The following is an 18,139-nucleotide window of genomic DNA, read 5'->3' on the forward strand; positions in this document are numbered from 1 at the left end:
CCATTCGTAAGTGTAAATGAGGCCTTAAGCCCCGTACACACGTACCGATCGTCGTCATACAAACGTTCGTCTTTTCTCCCCGGGATGTCGATGTCTGTTGAAAAGTGCAAATACAGCACAAGAATGTTGTCCGCCGACTTCAGCTGACTGCAGAAGTGATGTCATGTAATGGTTAACTTTCCCTGTGTTTTTTCTTTTCTGAGCATGCCCAGTCTTGCAAATCTGCGGTCTGTCGGCAGAATTCTGTACTGACTGGCGAACAATCGTCCGCTCTGGTGTCGGCATACAAACATTTTCATGTTTGCAAGAAAGACTCTTGTCCACAGAATGTGCGCAGACAGCTGTCGGAGGCACCATACTATCAAGCGTACAATCGGCAGCTCTTTCGTCCGCCGACGTTTGTATGACGACGATCGGTACGTGTGTACGGGGCTTTAGTGTTACCAATCCTGCCAATATCACTGTGCTTGAGGAAATCACTATATGTTAATGTAGACTATGATTCTGGCATACTTTTTTAAAAAACGAGCATGGAAAATGGAAGAATCAAAGATTTTCTAAAACACCTTTATAATTATCACAAATGACGCTTGATTATCATCTTGAATAGTTGTCCATTCCTTTACCATATCTTTCATGAGAGAAACATGGTGGCTACCATTGCTGGCCTTCTGAAAATGCTACTTTTTTTTAGCTGTGCCTGGTTTCTTCCTTTGTGAGTCATTGGCCCAAAGCAAGCACGCAGATTACAAACCTGAAGGAATGTCAGAATCCCTTATCTCTGTACTCTGTCTGTAAGGCTCCATTCTCACTAGTGTGACTTCGAAGTTGTGCGATTTCCAGTGCTACTTTAATGCGTCTTAAATGCAACTTATTACACTCTATGGCATTCAAGTTACAAGAAAGTTGCAAAGTAGTGCAGGAACCTTTTTTTGGATTTGCTGCAACTTGAGTTGAGCTGAGACTTGAGTTCCACCTCAAAACTTGCTCATCCATGTCTTTATGGACCTTGCTTTGGGCACTGGTGCGCAGCCATGTTGGAACAGGAAGGGGCCAATCCCCAAACTGTTCCCACAAAGTTGGGAGCATGAAATTGTCCAAAATGTATTTGTATGCTGACGCCATAAGAGTTCCCTTCACTGGAGGTAAGGGGCCAAGCCCAACCCCTGAAAAATAACACTGCACCATAATCCCCCCTCCACCTAATGATTTGGACCAGTGCACAAAGCAAGGTCATGGATCAGTGAGTTTGGGGTAGAGGAAATTTACTGGCCTGCACAGAGTCCTGACCTTAACCCGATAGAACACCTTTGGGATGAATTAGAGTGGAAACTGCAAGTCAGACCTTCCCACCCAACATCAGTGCCTAACCTCACAAATGCGCTTCTTGAAGAATGGTCAAAAATTCCCATAGACACACTCCTAAACCTTGTGGACAACCTTCCCAGAAGAGTTTAAGCTGTTATAGCTGCAATGGGTGGGCCAAGTCATTACTGAACCCTACGAACTAAGACTGGGATGCCATTAAAGGTCATGTGTGTGTAAAGGCAGGCATCCCAATACTTTTGACAATATAGTGTACATGGTTTTGGATTTGTCATGTGACTTCACATGTCACATGACAAGTTGCACTAGTGAGAACGGAGCCTTACCCACCAAATACTGAAGCCAAAGCATCAGCATTACAGCCAGGCAACTAACAATCAAGGAGACAGGTTTTCTGAAAGATATTTATCATAGGAAAACATGCTAGCTTGAATGATTACCATCATCCTCACATGGAGCTGTAATTTTCTGAATTCCAGGCCATGCCATTGTGACATATTTGTTGTCACTGAAAGTGATATCACCACCGTGGATCTAATAAGCGGTCTGATAGTCAGATCATTGCTAATGCCAATAGAACATTAATGTTTCTTGGACAGGTGTTTTCCTTCAAGGCAGATTCCCTTTAATTACATTCACATTACTGAGCAATACATTTTAATATATTGGTGCAACATGCTCCCTAGTTTTTAAAAACCACACCTAGAACCATAGGTTAACACCTGCCTTGACTCAGAGGAACAGAAGGGCTATGTGTTTATTACATGCCAAGACTGGAGTCCTATTTATCTGAGTCACAGAAACGGGTTAAAGCAGCCAGAGCCAAGTTTAGACACTGGTTCCTGAGGTGGCCATGTGCCTCGTTGAAGTAATATTTACACCTATAACAGGTCTGCATATCCAATCCAAAGGCTTGCAACTGCTAGCTGATCCATTCTCTCAGAAACATCACCAGTTGAAGAGAAGAGACGATTGAGGGGGGATATGATATCAATGTACCAATTCTGTACTGGCGACCCTAGCATAAGGAACAAACTATTCAGAGAAAGGGAATACAATAAGACACGTGGCCACTTACTAAAACTAGAGGAAAGGTTTAAGCTTAAAATACGTAGGGGGTTCTTCACTGTAAGAGCAGTAAGGATGTGGAATTCTCTTCCACAAGCAGTCGTATCAGCAGGGAGCATTGATAGTTTAAAAAAACTATTAGATGGGCACCTTAAAGACCACAACATACAGGGGTATACAATGTACGGTTAACAGCAAACACACACACACATCATAGGTTGAACTGGATGGACTGATGTCTTTTTTCAACCTCACTAACTATGTAACTATGTAACTATGTAACTAGTTTATGCTGTAGCCACAAGCTTTTAGTAGCAGATGCCCTTGTGTCTCTTCCACAACAGAAAGACAGAAAGACATAATTTCCATATGAAATGGCATTTATTCATGCACAATTTCTGGTCTTCATTGGGAGGCAGCTGTTCTTAACTATTCTTTGTGGGCTGGGGAAGAGCACAATAATGGTATTGGTAGATCAAATTTAAAAAGTATCTGTAGTCAACAGTTGTGAATTTTTGTTTATAATAGCGAGGGGAAGGATTAGAACTCCAGTCATGTTTTACTGCATTTGGTGGCTTGGTTGGAGAGAGTCCTTCACTTCCTGTTTGGTAGAAAAAGGTTGTCCCCAGGACAGCAATTGAGGGAAAATCTCTCTAACCACTCTAACCCTAGAAACCCTACCATCTTTTTATTTTTTTTATGTTTGCATTTTGCAGATTCCCCCTCACTTGCTGTCTAATAGCCTTAGAGCCAAACTAGAGAAACTTAACATAAATAAATCCCCGGGACCGGATGGCTTGCACCCGAGGGTTCTTAACCACTTAAGCCCCGGAGGATTTGGCTGCTAAACGACCAGAGGGCATTTTGCGATTCGGCACTGCGTGACTTTAACGGACAATTGCGCGGTCGTGCGACGCTGTACCGAAACGAATTTGGCGTCCTTTTTTTCCCACAAACAGAGCTTTCTTTTGGTGGTATTTGATCACCTGTGCGATTTTTTGATCACGCGCTATAAACAAAAAAAGAGCGTAAATTTTGCAAAAATAGCAATATTTTTCCCTTTTTTTTATATGAAATTCCCCCAAAAAAAAATGTAAAAATCAAAATTTTTTAATATTTTCGGCCAATTTGTTTTATGCTACCTATGTTTGGTAAAAAAAATCGCAAAAAGCGTATTTTGATTGGTTTGCGCAAAAGTTATTGCGTTTACTAACAAAGGGAAAGATTTTTGTCATTTTTGTTGTTTTTTTTTTAACGCGTAATGGCGGCGATCTGCGATTTTTTTTGCGGTACTGCGACATTGCGGCGGACAGATCGGACCCTTGACTGACATTTTTGACACTTTTGGGGTTACCAGTGACATTTCTACAGTAATCAGTGCTATATATATGCACTGTTACTGTAAAAATGCACTGGTAGTGAAGGGGTTAACTTTATTTGAGAGGGAGGGGCTGTGTGTGTCCCTAGGGGCGTGATTCTAACTGTGATTGGCTGTGGCTTCAACTGTATGCAGAGTGATCAATGGATCTACATAGTAGATCCATGTGATCATCTCTCATACAGAGAGGAGAATGACAGGCAGCTTGTTTACACAAGCTGCCTGACTATCTCCCTCTCCCCCGCCGATCGCAGAGTGGCCGGCGGCGATCGGGTCCGCCGGTCACACGCGCGGGGGGGTCCGTGACCACGCGGGAGCGGGAGCGCGCCTCCGGCGGCGCGCGCTCGCTCCCTAAACCCTCACAGGCGAGCGACGTAGACCTACGTCACTTTGCCTGTGAGGGGCTGACCGCCGCCGTAGATAGTCGTGCGGCGGTCGGCAAGTGGTTAATGAGCTCAGCCAGGTGATCGCCAGACCATTATTCTTGATCTTTAAGGATAGTTTACAGACGGGTATGGTGCCAGCTGATTGGAAAAAAGCCAACGTGGTACCAATATTTAAGAAGGGGCCGAGATATATCCCGGGTAACTATAGGCCGGTCAGCCTAACATCTGTAGTCTGCAAAATTTTGGAGGGGATGTTAAGGGACCACATACAAGACTTTAGTAATGAAAACAGTATTATAAGTAGTAATCAACATGGATTCATGAAAAATCGTTCGTGCCAAACCAATCTATTAACCTTCTACGATGAAGTGAGCAGCCACCTAGATAAAGGTAAGCCTGTGGATGTGGTGTATCTGGACTTTGCAAAGGCCTTTGACACCGTTCCCCACAAACGATTACTGTACAAACTAAGGAAGGTAGGTATGGATCAGAAGGTGAGTAACTGGATAGAGAACTGGCTCCAGGGGAGAGTACAGAGGGTGGTGATTAATGGGGAGTACTCGGATTGGGCGGGTGTGGAAAGTGGGGTCCCCCAGGGTTCTGTCCTGGGACCAATCCTGTTTAATTTGTTCATAAATGATCTAGAGGAGGGGATATCTAGCACAATCTCAGTATTTGCAGATGATACTAAACTAGGCATGCCAATATCTTCTATGCAGGATGTGGAAACCTTGCAAGCAGACCTGAACAAAATAACGGGGTGGGCAACTACATGGCAGATGAGGTTTAATGTTGATAAATGTAAAGTAATGCACTTGGGGGCCAGAAACCAGAAAGCAAGCTACTCACTAGGGGGGGAACCTCTGGGTGAGTCTAGGATGGAAAAGGACTTGGGGGTACTGGTAGACAACAAGCTTGGCAGTGGCATGCAATGCCAAGCCGCCGCAAGCAAAGCTAACAGAATACTGGGATGTATAAAAAAGGGGATTCACTCCAGAAATAAAGAGATTATTCTCCCACTCTACAAGACTCTGGTCCGGCCACATCTGGAGTATGCTGTCCAGTTCTGGGCACCGGTCCTCAGGAAGGATGTGCTGGAACTGGAGAAAGTCCAGAGAAGGGCAACAAAAATAATTAGGGGAATGGAGGACATCAGCTATGAGGAAAGACTACAAGCCCTGAACCTTTTCTCTCTGGAGAAAAGACGATTGAGGGGGGATATGATATCAATGTACAAATACTGTACTGGTGACCCGAGCATAAGGAACAAACTATTCAGAGAAAGGAGATACAATAAGACATGTGGCCACTCACTAAAACTAGAGGAAAGGCGGTTTAACCTTAAAGTGCGTAAGGGGTTCTTCACTGTAAGAACGGTAAGGATGTGGAATTCTCTTCCACAAGCAGTCATATCAGCAGGGAGCATTGATAGTTTCAAAAAACTATTAGATGGACACCTTAAAGACCACAACATACAGGGGTATACAATGTACGGTTAAAAGCAAACACACACACGCATCATAGGTTGAACTGGATGGACTGATGTCTTTTTTCAACCTCACTAACTATGTAACTATGTAACTATGTAACTATGTAATAAAAGTTTGTCCTAAGAAAGTAAGGAGAAATCTCTCCCCAGACAGCAGTAAAATCGAACAGGGGATCTAATGTTTCCCCATTTTATCCAAAACTAATAGAAAAGGTTTTGGGTATAGATGCACGGTAATTCCTATTAAGTCTGTAGATTGCAGACAGGCACTTACACACATGATATTGCTCACAATATTCCTTCATTTCTTGAACCTATTTAATCAGAACGATCTGATCTAGTCTTGTAGGGGCCATGTTGTGAGGTAACACTGGGTTGTACGTTTTTTAGAACTCTGCATTCACTATCATTTTTTAGTTGGCATTTTGGTAGGGAGCAAAAACCAGAAAACCGCAAAACCACACTGACAGTTCAAATAATAGTGAATACTAATCCTATTACAGTATAAAATGTAGTAGATTTTCCCTTATTAATAAGAACATTTTGTATTTCATTGCTTAAATATAAAGCCACTATATATATATTTATATATATATATACTGTATATATATATAAAACCACAGAGGATAGCGCACACATACAAAAGGAGTAACTTTCAAATCTTACAAGGCTACTGAGACCTGATCTAAATCAGTAAATATAGGGATTTGGTCACATCATATGGCCATATTGTGCTTAAGCCCACCACTGCATCAAAGTACCCCATTATCAGTGGGTCCCACACTAGCCATAAAAGCATGATATGGCCATATAGTGTGACCAAATCCCTATATTTACTGATTTAGATCAGGTCTCAGTAGCCTTGTAAGATTTGAAAGTTACTCCTTTTGTATGTGTGCGCTATCCTCTGTGGTTATATCTGTATATTGGTCTTTATAGCAGCACTAGCTTTAGATATGCATGTTTAGGGTGTGGCCCCCCAACCCTTTGTTTGTATATATATATATATATATATATATATATATATTTATTTATTTCAGGTTCTTATATAGCGCTGTCTATTAACGCAGCACTTTACATATACATTGCACATTCACATCAGTCCCTACCCTCAAGGAGCTTACAATCTAAGGTGTATATATATATATATATATATATATATATATATATATATGAAAATATAAATATATACCAAATTATATTTTATAGTTTTTTTTTATAGTTTTTTTTTTTAAATGCACTTCTGCCCAAAACGTTGGCCACATATTCTTATCAAGCAACAAAAAAGCTTTAAAACAATTTGTCCTTGTCCTCTCTAGATGCTTGTATTATAAAATAATTCATTCTAAAGTCCACAATAAGACTAAAATCTAGCTTCGGTCAGTTTGTAACAAATTACAAGCACTTGCTGTTTGTTTAGGAGCATTCTGGAGATTCTGTTGTAAATTAAAAAAAACTAAGATGTAGGTGCCTCTGTTGTAAACTTTGAAGATTTGTTTCTCCACATTACATACAGATACAGAGATAAATGATGGCTTGTTTTAAAGAGTTTTTGTTGCTTTTTTGGAATCTGCAAAGATTGCATTTTCTGGACACAGGTCTACTTTAAAATTGCTCCCCAGTAAAAGTTACAGTATATTTCACTTATATTTCAAATTCAGCACATTTTCCCCCGTTAACTATAAAATACCACAGTTTCAATGCAATGGCTGCACTAAACTGGGGGCTAAAAGCCGCAGCAGAGATCCAAGGACGCAGATACCTGGGAAGCGAGCTGAGCCATGGCCCATTCACACTTCTCTGTGCACATTATTACATGCATTATTGTGCTTTGCTTTTTTTGTGGCTAGAGTAAAGTCTTAATTTTGTTGTCTGTGTCCTGTTGGGGAAAGTTTTCCTTCACTTTAGGCTTTACTTTTTTTCTTTTAAAATAATGGGAAAACCTCTTGTAAACCTTTGGATTACCATCACTTTCTGTGCTGTTGACAATGTTTACCAGAATAGTTGAGAAAATTAATCAAATCAACATAACACAGACAGAGGCAAAGGCAAAAATGGACATATAGTCATTCTCAAAAAAAAAAAAAAATGTTTTGCTATTGAAACACTATTATTTTCACTTTTTAGGAAGCATAAATCCAAAATAAGGGTTTTGTTCCTGATGTAACCATAATAGGCAGAGAATTGAAGGTAATGTTTTAATGGCTCCAGTTGGTAAATCTGAAGCTTCTCTTCTGGAGAAGAGTTACTTGTTCATGTTTTGCCAGTGCACAATACTGAACAAAACCAGAAGGTGGCGCCATTGCTTTAGAAGGTACTAGGCTTAGTTTACATAAGATTAGGATCCATGGTTTCAAAAATAAAAAGTTATTGGCTCCAGTGAATATTAAACAAAGTCACATGGCTGAAAAGGCTCCCTATGCTTATGTAAAGCCTTGTGAATGAAGCCTAATGTCATCTATATTTGCTTTAAGTGTGTACACCACTAAAGATGTAAAACTGTAATTTTTGCTATCATCTATGTAGTCTTGTGCATTTTAAAGTAACAATATATATGCAGAACTCAAATTAACATTGTCCCTGCATGACAGACACCAAAAGTTCCACAGCCCGTGGAAAGTCCTGTGCAGATACCGACTTTGATCATCTAAGGACACCCTTTGATTTCCATATGACCTTGCTTGGGCCTTGCTCAATGCTGTTCTGGCACCAAGCAATTCATTGTGGGAGGCAGGAGTGTGTCCCCCCGTGCCCAGATAAAATGCATTTTTCCTGGGGCTTCACTAGTGGATCATTGCGGCAAGAGGGCACTGTGAAGATAAGAACAAGTACCTTATGGTGCATGTGTAGTAGTTGCAATTTCATTCTTTACATCACACAGTTAATAACACAAATGCACATTATTTGCTTTAATGGCAATTAAATAAATCCAGCTTGAATATATACATTGATTTTATCAGTAATTATTTTCAAATGCTTTATTTCTATATATTTTTTTACAGGAGGTTTATAGTGTCAACGGTTTGCACAGCGCTTTACATTATAAAGGGAAACAGTACAGCTACAATACAATTCAATACAAGAGGGTTAGGAGGGCCCTGATCCTTAGAGCTTACAATCTAATAGGGAAGGGCAAGTGGGACAAAAGTTGCCTGTATATCGTGACAATATTATTTTATTTCTCGTACCAGGTGGTGCATGCAGGCAGCCCATTGAAGTCTATTAGGACATGCGGCTACATGGACATAGCCACTTGTCCTAATGTTACAAGCATCCAGGTGCCGATGAGCGGCCCCAAATTTGCCTTCAGGGACACTCACCCACACCCGCACACCTTTCACATTAGGACAAGTGGCTATGTTCATGTAGCTGCATTTCCTAAAAGACTTCAATGGGTTGCCTGAGCAGCCCTAAATGCAAAATGTACACATCTGTCCCTGTACGCAAGTAAACACCCGGATATGTGGTTACCAGCGTACTGCCGCAGCCTGTTATTGATTGTTCAGGTGCCTGAGATATGCTCATTTTTTAATGATATATATAGCTTTCTGTGCCAGTGTAAATAAGCCCTTACTCTAAAACACAGAGGACTATGACAATGTGTTTATATATCATTTACGTACAACATTGCTGAAATTATATCTTTTGAACTCTGATTATCTGTTACTTCTTACAGGGGAAATACATTGTTTGCTTCGATCCCCTTGATGGTTCATCCAACATTGATTGCTTAGCATCAATTGGGACAATATTTGCTATTTATCGAAAGGTAAGTCTATGTGTTTTGTTTGTGTTATGCTCAGAGTGGGCCCTATACATTCTATTGGACTGTAAAATGCGACCTCAATTGTGACTGAAAACTACTAGAAACAGCCATACATTGCAGGTTTAATTTTGCCTTGAAAAATAGAAAAATATACTCCCGAACACACCAACCATATCTAGTAATTACACACAGCAGCAGTACACTACAAAATTAAAGGGGTTGTTACCCTAAAAAAAAAAAAAAAAACATCCTGTTCCATTAAAGCATGCTATACAGCACAGTGCTTGGCCCCCTGTATTACCTATAAAACCTGGCAGTTTCTGTCCTCCTCCCTGTACACTGACCACGGTATATCATGGCTGCTGAGCCCTGACACCGTGGTTAGTTTACGTGCCTCAGTCAGCCGCAGCCCTGCTCTCTGCTTTCCTCTGTCCTAGTCCCCCTCCCCTCCCTGCCTGTCTGCTGTGTCAGTGCCTGCCCCTCCACTCTGGCTGCTCTCATATTTATTATAAAATAATCGAATTCCCTCTGTATTATAATACTAAGTGCTCTTCTGCCTGTCTTAAAGAAAAAATATGTGATCTGTACCCATATCACAGTGGCTCCCAGCGATCACGTGACTACCCAGCTCTCTCTCTCCTCTCATCCCCTCCTCCCCGACTGACGTCAGGGGCAGTGCTCGGGCCCACCCCTGGAGCTGTCAGAGAAGAGAGCCGAGGGATCAGCTGATCTTTTCTATAAGACAGGCAGAGGAGCACTTAGTGGTATATTACAGAGGGGATTAGACTATTTTATAGTAGTGGCTTAACAACCATTTTAAGGCTACATTCTAGCCGACACAGGAAAACACAGAAGTCTATCATGCAGATGGAGGCTATTGTCAGTGTCCGCTGCAGTAGGAATTGATGCAATGTTCATTTCAGTGCATTGCATTGCTTACTTTTTTATTTTTAAAACTTTATTTGAAGTGTCCCACAGTCAAACTTTGTTCATGTCACTGCACAGCAGCGTGGCGCATTACTCTGCTGTGCAGTGACATGTAGCGCCATCCAGTGCATTGCAGAAAAATGCAGACATGCTGCATTTTTCTGCACCACACATCACACCAGTGTAGTGGTGTGAATGGGGCACATAGAATCAATTGATTTCTAGGTACCTTAGTGGTGACTTGCATTTATCCAGTGTAGAAACCACAACACAAAGGTGTCCATTTATCAAGCAGTGGTAAATTATCCCTGCTGAGTTCTCAGGCATTCTCAGAGGAGATCGCTCTCCTCTAAGTGCCTGTTTATGAAGCAGTGTAGATTGCTTCTCCTTTTGAGGAGTGAAGCGATCTACAAATGCTTCAAACTGTGGAGGATGCCTTTTGTTACTGTAATCTCGTGACACATAGCGAGATTACAGTAACAGAAAATCAGTGAAACACAGAGGTGTCCGTTTATTACTGCTGCCGAGTACATGGGCATTCTCAGAGGAGACCGCTCTCCTCAGTATCTCACACTGAATATTAACAAAAAATAAAGTTAAACTCCCCCTACACAATATTTGTATGTATATATATATATATATATATATATATATATATATATATATATATATCTCACAAAAGTGAGTACACCCCTCACATTTTTGTAAATATTTTCTTATACCTTTTCATGTGACAACACTGAAGAAGTGACACTTTGCTACAATGTGAAGTAGTGAGTGTACAGCTTGTATAACAGTGTAAATTTGCTGTCCCCTCAAAATAACTCAACACACAGCCATTAATGTCATAAAGTGAGTGCACCCCCCCAAGTGAAAATGTCCAAATTGGGCCCAAAGTGTCAATGTTTTGTGTGGCCACCATTATTTTCCAGCACTGCCTTAATCCTTTTGGGCATGGTGTTCACCAGAGCTTCGCAGGTTGCAGCTGGAGTCCTCTTCCACTCCTCCATGACGACATCACAGGGCTGGTGGATGTTAGAGACCTTGTTAGAGACCTTGCGCTCCTCCACCTTTCGTTTGAGGATGCCCCACAGATGCTCAGTAGGGTTTAGGTCTGGGGACATGCCTGGCCAGTTCACCTTGACCCTCAGCTTCTTTAACCACTTAAGCCCCGGAAGATTTTACCCCCTTCCTGACCAGGGGGTATTTTGCGATTCGGCACTGCGTGACTTTAACGGACAATTGCGCGGTCGTGCGACGCTGTACCTAAACGAATTTGACGTCCTTTTTTCCCCACAAACAGAACTTTCTTTTGGTGGTATTTGATCACCTGTGCGATTTTTTGATCATGCGCTATAAACAAAAAAAGAGCGTAAATTTTGCCAAAATAACAATATTTTTCACATTTTTTTATATGAAATTCCCAAATTACAATACACCGGGGAGGGAAAGTGGCTAATTGGGCCCAATTTGGACATTGTCACTTAGGGGTGTACTCATGGTTTAGACATTAATGGCTGTGTGTTGAGTTATTTTGAGGGGACGGCAAATTTACACTGTTATACAAGCTGTACACTCACTAGATTACATTTATGTAAAATATTTACAAAAATGTGAGGGGTGTGCTCACTTTTCTGAGATACTGTGTATATATTGTATATAAATTTACATTTTATGTATATATATATATTGTCTCTAGCCTGCTTTACCGGTTTTGAGGGTTGTTTTTTTTTACTGTCTCTGATCGAGGAAGAAGGAAGTCAATAATCTCCCTCCTTCCTTCTCAGTTTCCCGGGAATTCTTCCTCTTCTGGGAGGGAGAATTTTCACAGAGATCCCCAGTGAGGTGTCGAGATCGCACCTTCATAAACTGTCCGTTTCTGCTTCTGTCAATAACTTGATCTGAGATAAACTGTGATCATCAGGAAAAATGGACACCTTAGTGTTAACAAAACCTAAATCATGTGACTGGGTCTATGTCTAATGTATAGAGGTCTCTGCTTTAAAGGAGCTTAACCTGTCATGGTTGAACAAACATTCACACCTTGGCAAATATAGCCATAAGTCAAGAAAACTACCAGAAGGTTTTTGAACTGTATGAGGAATGTGAAATGAACACTTAAACAATATACAAATAATGCCTGTCTGTACCTTAGTACAGGACCCCAATGCTCCAAATCAGGCATGCTATCTGTTCACCTATATGTAAGCAGTTAAATAGTAGTCATGATAGTAATAGCAATTTTTTTTGTTTGTTATTTTTCAAGCTTTACCACTTTTTTTACTTGGTATGTTTTGAGACCTTGGCAAGTATTGATGTGTGTGCAATACCCAGATAGAGAAGACAGTGACAATAGAAGCCGCTAGCGATAATTGCAAGAGAATCCAGCAGGCTGGTTGTACGCAAGTTGATCGGTTGATCAACTTGGTACCTACGGCCTGCCTATTAACGGTTCAAATCTTGACCAGTTCCTCCTGAACCAGCTGAGATTTGAACTGTGTATGGCCAGCCTAAACCAACGCAAAGTTTATGTAAAAAAACTAAATGTATGGATATTTCCCTTTTTATAACTTTGTTGACCTTTGTCAGTAAGGGTTACTTGATCTTAAAGAGCAGCTTCTCTCCACTTACAGTCCTGCTGTGACCATGTGTGCTGCTGTTACAGCCAGTGTACTGTGCCGCCATATTTGCTTCTTATGTCATCGGGTGATGGGTGCCTCTTACTGATTCAGGCAGCCTGATGACGTGCACCAGGCCTGTCTTCTTCCAGCTTCTGTGAATGAAAGTGATGCCTCCTGTCATATGTGAAGTACATATCTCAGAAGGCTACACAGTGCTGGAGATGTCATTGTCACCTAGATGAAAATGGCAGTCAGAGCGTAGGGCGTCCAATAAAATAAAATAGGCAAACACAGAGAAAGATTTGTTTGGCAATTTTGTATGGGGGGTGTAGGAAAATATGGATGTTCAGTGCATCCTGTGAGTGATGAGCATTATGAAGTAACCAACATCTGTAGCATTTTCTGTGGATGTTGCGCAACACGCCGATCATGTTTTCAGAGCAGTGGCATGGCGTGGGGGGTGCAGGGGGGGCCAGCCACACCGGGTGCAACATCTGGGGGGGCGCATCCGCACTGTCACTCTGTCTGTCTGACTCTGACATACACAGTTCACACACTGTCCGCGGCTGCCTCCATCTTTAGGCTGGGAGATGTCCAGCGCGGCCGCCTTATGGCTGAAAATGGCGGGTCGGGGCGGGGCTGGACTGTGCCTCACCTGTCCATTGGTGTAGGGTGGGGTAGCGTTGCAAGCCAAGCCCCGCCTATGCTGCCTCTCCTCACTGCTCAGTCAGTTTAGCAGCGAGTGAGTCAGCAGCCTGGCGCTGTCACAGAGTGGGTTTTTTTTTTAATCACCTGATTAGAGCCAGAGGCTCTAATAGGCTTCAAAAAAGGGTGGACCCGGGGCGCAGAGCAGTGCGCCCGAGACCACCCATTGTGTGACAATAGCGAATGAAAATTCGCTATTGTCACACGGATCCTCCTCCTGGTCAAAAGGCGAACGCATGTCATTGGCCGAGGAGGGGGCGAGAGGACTCGAGGAGACGCGGGGAACTGAAGAGAAGCGGCCACTGCAGGTAAGTCTCTCTGCATTGAAGGGGGCACGCTGGTCTCTCTGCATTGAAAGGGGGCACGATGATCTCTCTGCATTGAAAGGGGGCACGATGATCTCTCTGCATTGAAGGGGGGCACGCTGGTCATTCTGCATTGAAAGGGGGCACGCTGGTCTCTCTGCATTGAATGGGGGCACACTTGTCACTCTGCATTGAAAGGGGCACGCTGGTCTCTCTGCATTGAATGGGAGCACGTTGGTCTCTCTGCATTGAAAGGGGGCACGCTGGTCATTCTGCATTGAAAGGGGGCACGCTGGTCAAAATTGTATTTGGATGCATTTTACTTTAATTACATCAGTATTTTTATAACAAACAATACATGTGCTTAGGGGGTAAGGGTTTCTTTAACTAATCTAGTGGAAGAGACTCGAGTGCTAAAATCCCGAGGGTTAGGGGGTGCAAATTACTTGCCTTGCCCCGGGTGCTGACAACCCACGCTACGCCACTGTTTCAGAGCAAAACTGGAAAACAGCACTTGACCGAGAGAAGGAAAGGGTACCTTCACTGAATCCATTGTTCATTAGAAGGAAAAAAACATACTGTTCTGGTCATAATGAAAATCCTAGTAATTATGTGTTTTCATAATGACTGACAATGGGACCTTTCATCTTCAGGGCCGATGGCCCTTAGATATATTGCTGCCATTATTGTGTTGTTAACAGAGTACATAAGCAGGTAAAATACATTGAAAGAACTCCACAGAACTGTACATGTCCTGTTAGTTTTGTGGAGGCAGGCTTAACTGTAATGTGACACACAAGTTACATCATGCTAAAGCCAGTGCTCCTGTATTCTGTGCACTTTGAGGGGGATGGGAAGTCTTTGGTGCGACTTCTTTTTTTTTTTTTTTTTTTTACTGAATTCTGTGTAGAGATAAGTAGGCTTACATTTTAGTGCAGTACAAAGGCTAACAATGATAGGAAGATAACAAACTTGATCAATCTGGAGAAATCGGAATGATAAAAATTATTGATAGCTGATTTATAGGGGTCCCTGGACTGTGCACATTGCTCAATGTCTTGCTAAATAAACAAAGTATTTTCATGATGTCACCAGCTTAATGTGACTGGAAACAAAACCCTGCATAGAATTTGAATAACTCCTCAACCTACCCCTTTCCCAGTGTGTGTTAAGCTGGTCGCAGACTTTATTTTAAAATTTTCATTGCAAGAATGTTTTTTCAATCGTCTAAAGACCTGCAAACATGATAAGAAAATCGGACCAAAAACGCAATCGGATCCGAAATATTCTATTTATTAGTACACATAGAGCCAATCACGACAGTTCATACAAAAATATCCGAAGGGACAAGCACAAAAATGTTTCTTATGTCATAGCAAAACGAACGATTTTCATGTAATTAGTATAGTATTTGTACGATAAAAAAATCGTGTGACTAAGACCACGCATGCTCATAAATAAAAGAATATATTACAATACAATACATTACATCACTTCCGAAGTATTCTATCTCATGAGAATTTTCATAACTTTATTAACCTATTGGTTTTTAATATGATCCTGTAATCGTAGAAGATCCCCAAAAAAGGCATATACTTGCCATAGCGTAAAATCCTGGAGCAGCGTGCTTTTGGCTCTTCACCTTGTGATAATGCCAGGAGTTTTTTTGGTATAACTTCTTGACGTTTAGCACTTGGAGGCAAAAATGCTTCTAAACTGTTATCATGAATATCAGGGATTGTTCAAGGGCTTCATTAACCACTTCAGCCCTGGAAGGTTTTACCCCCTTCCTGACCAGGTCCTATTTTGCGAGGACGTGCGACGCTGTACCCAATTAAAATTTACGTCCTTTTCCCACAAATAGAGCTTTCTTTTGGTGGTATTCGATCACCTGTGCGGTTTTTATTTTTTGCGCTATAAACAAAAAAAGAGCGACAATTGTGAAAAAAAACAATATTTTTCACATTCTGCTATATGAAATTCCCCCCAAAAAAAAAAAATGTAAAAATCTAAATTTTTTTAACATTTTAGTCCAATTTGTTTTCTGCTACATATTTTTGGTAAAAAAAAATCACAATAAGCGTATTTTGATTGGTTTGCGCAAAAGTTATCGCATCTACTAACTACGGGAAAGATGTATGTCATTTTTATTGTTTTTTTTTGTTTGTTTGTTTACTAGTAATGGCTGCGATCTGTGATTTTTTTGCGGGATTGCAACATTGTGGCGGACAGATCAGACCCCTAACTGACATTTTTGACACTTTTGGGGGGACCAGTGACATTACTACAGTAATCAGTGCTAAAAATATGCACTGTTACTGTAATAATGCCATTGGCAGGGAAGGGGTTAACACTCTGGGTGATCAAGGGGTTAATGTATGCCTAGATGCTTACAAACTGTGTGTGTGTGTGTGTGTGTGAGGGGGGGGGGGGGGTTCTGTGACAGACACAGACAGATCGCAGTTTCAGCTTAGCTGAAACTAATGAACTGTCCCTGCCTGTCTGAGAGAAGATCCGCCTGCTTTGTTTACATAAGCAGGCGGGTCTTCTCTCCGTTTCCCGGACTATCGGGGGAGGAAGGCAGTAATTGCCACCTCTCCTCCCGTTGCCCGGCTCCCGCTGTGTCTAATCACAGCGGGAGCGCGGCTCCGGTGGTGCGGAGTCACATGCACTCCAGTCACGTAGTACTACCCCCGCAATGCCGCAGTAATATTACTGTTGGCAGTAGGCAAGCGGTTAATTAAAAAGATGGCAATATTCCAGATGGCTGTTTCCTCCTTTTACTCCTCACACAACCTCTATCTCTGTCCTCTGGCTGGGTTTTTGTCAAGTCATGCTGATCTCCACTGAGCAGGCGGATCACAGGTCCTGTCTGCTCCACTATGCAGAGCGGACACGGATACAGTCCGGCTCTCTATGGGGAAATCGGATTGAAATAGACTGCCTGGCTTTTTCATCCGATCTTACCTGATCCAAAACACCAGACGAATGGAAAATAAAGACCACCATCTGTCTGGATTTGGCAGGCAAGATCGGATCAGATGGTGGAAGATGTCAGCAGACATGTGTCCACTGACATCCGCTGCTCCATAGGGGAGACTGGAGGGTCCGATCAGGTCCATCTGAAAAACTGACAAGTGGACCTGATCAGAAATCCAGTGTAAAAGGATCCTAAGAAATATACAAAAGAACCCACGATTCTTTAATTTTAATGGATACATGTGTGCATTTGGATTTAGGCAAGACATTTTTTTTTTTGGGCAGTGATGTCCTTAGTCATGGAACCAGTGGTTTAATTATTTACTAGAGTGAGTGTGACCTGAAAAACAAGTGTCATCACCCTTTCCTATTAGAATTCCACAGTGAAAGGTGTGGCTGTAGATAAAGGATGTCCTATTTGAGTGTTCTATTTGCAGTGTAGTTAGATAAGTAATCTGGATTTTGTGGTAGCAGGGTAGCTCTCTGCCTTTCTAGGAAGCTTTAAAAGTAGAATGGCTTCCACACCCATCAAACAGGCTGGCCTGGTATTTCAATGACGATTGGGGAAGTAAACAAGCAGTTCTGTCCTGGCAGTCATGGCTAGGCACGCTGCTTATACTGGCAATGCCCCTACATTTTCCCTCAAACATGTTTTGCTTCTTTCATGTACAAACAGCAAAGCCATGGATCCTAGGTGGGAACATGAAAAACTGTAAAAAGCAAAGCGATTAAGGGCCTTTCTAGGCCAACTACGTCAACTTTAAGGAGCTATACAAAGATAAATTTGTAGTTTGCCATTGTTGACCTACTAGTTTCTTGTTTTTTTTCTGGCTTTTAATTATTTTTAAATGGAACCTGTCATTAGACTGAAAAGTGCAATGAAAAGCACAGCAAAATCAACTCTTTATATTGCATATTCACAGAGGTTTTCATTTCCATAAATTCTTTTGTTGAATGACTTGCAATGTGCCCAATGTGAACTTGCTAGTAAATGAGACTACTCCAAAAAGTGTCAATTTCTTAGCCCCCAACTCTGTTTGTACATCATAGCCCTTTCCTCTTCAGGAAGAGACTAATTACTGTCTGTACAGGCCCAACATCTCCACCCTTCCCCCTAACCTCCCTAAATAACCTTTCAAGTAGCTGGCAGGGGAGTAGCAAAGGAGAATCTGAGAGTCTGCTGGGACAG

General features: G+C 41.8%; 1 protein-coding gene across 3 annotated transcripts in view; it reads left to right on the plus strand.

Moving 5' to 3' along the window:
• Window positions 1-18,139, plus strand: part of FBP1 (fructose-bisphosphatase 1) — a 135,752-nt gene that overhangs the window by 85,287 nt on the left and 32,326 nt on the right. The window contains exon 3 of one of the 3 annotated variants that reach the window (XM_082258280.1): window positions 9,324-9,416. The exons of the other annotated variants lie outside the window; for them this stretch is intronic. Coding sequence (XP_082114406.1) covers window positions 9,324-9,416 — 93 coding nt within the window. The remainder of the gene's footprint in view (window positions 1-9,323; window positions 9,417-18,139) is intronic. 3 annotated transcript variants of the gene reach the window in all.

This window comes from Pelophylax lessonae, assembly GCF_965119305.1.
Source record: "Pelophylax lessonae genome assembly, chromosome: 1".
Classification (NCBI taxonomy): Eukaryota; Metazoa; Chordata; class Amphibia; order Anura; family Ranidae; genus Pelophylax; species Pelophylax lessonae.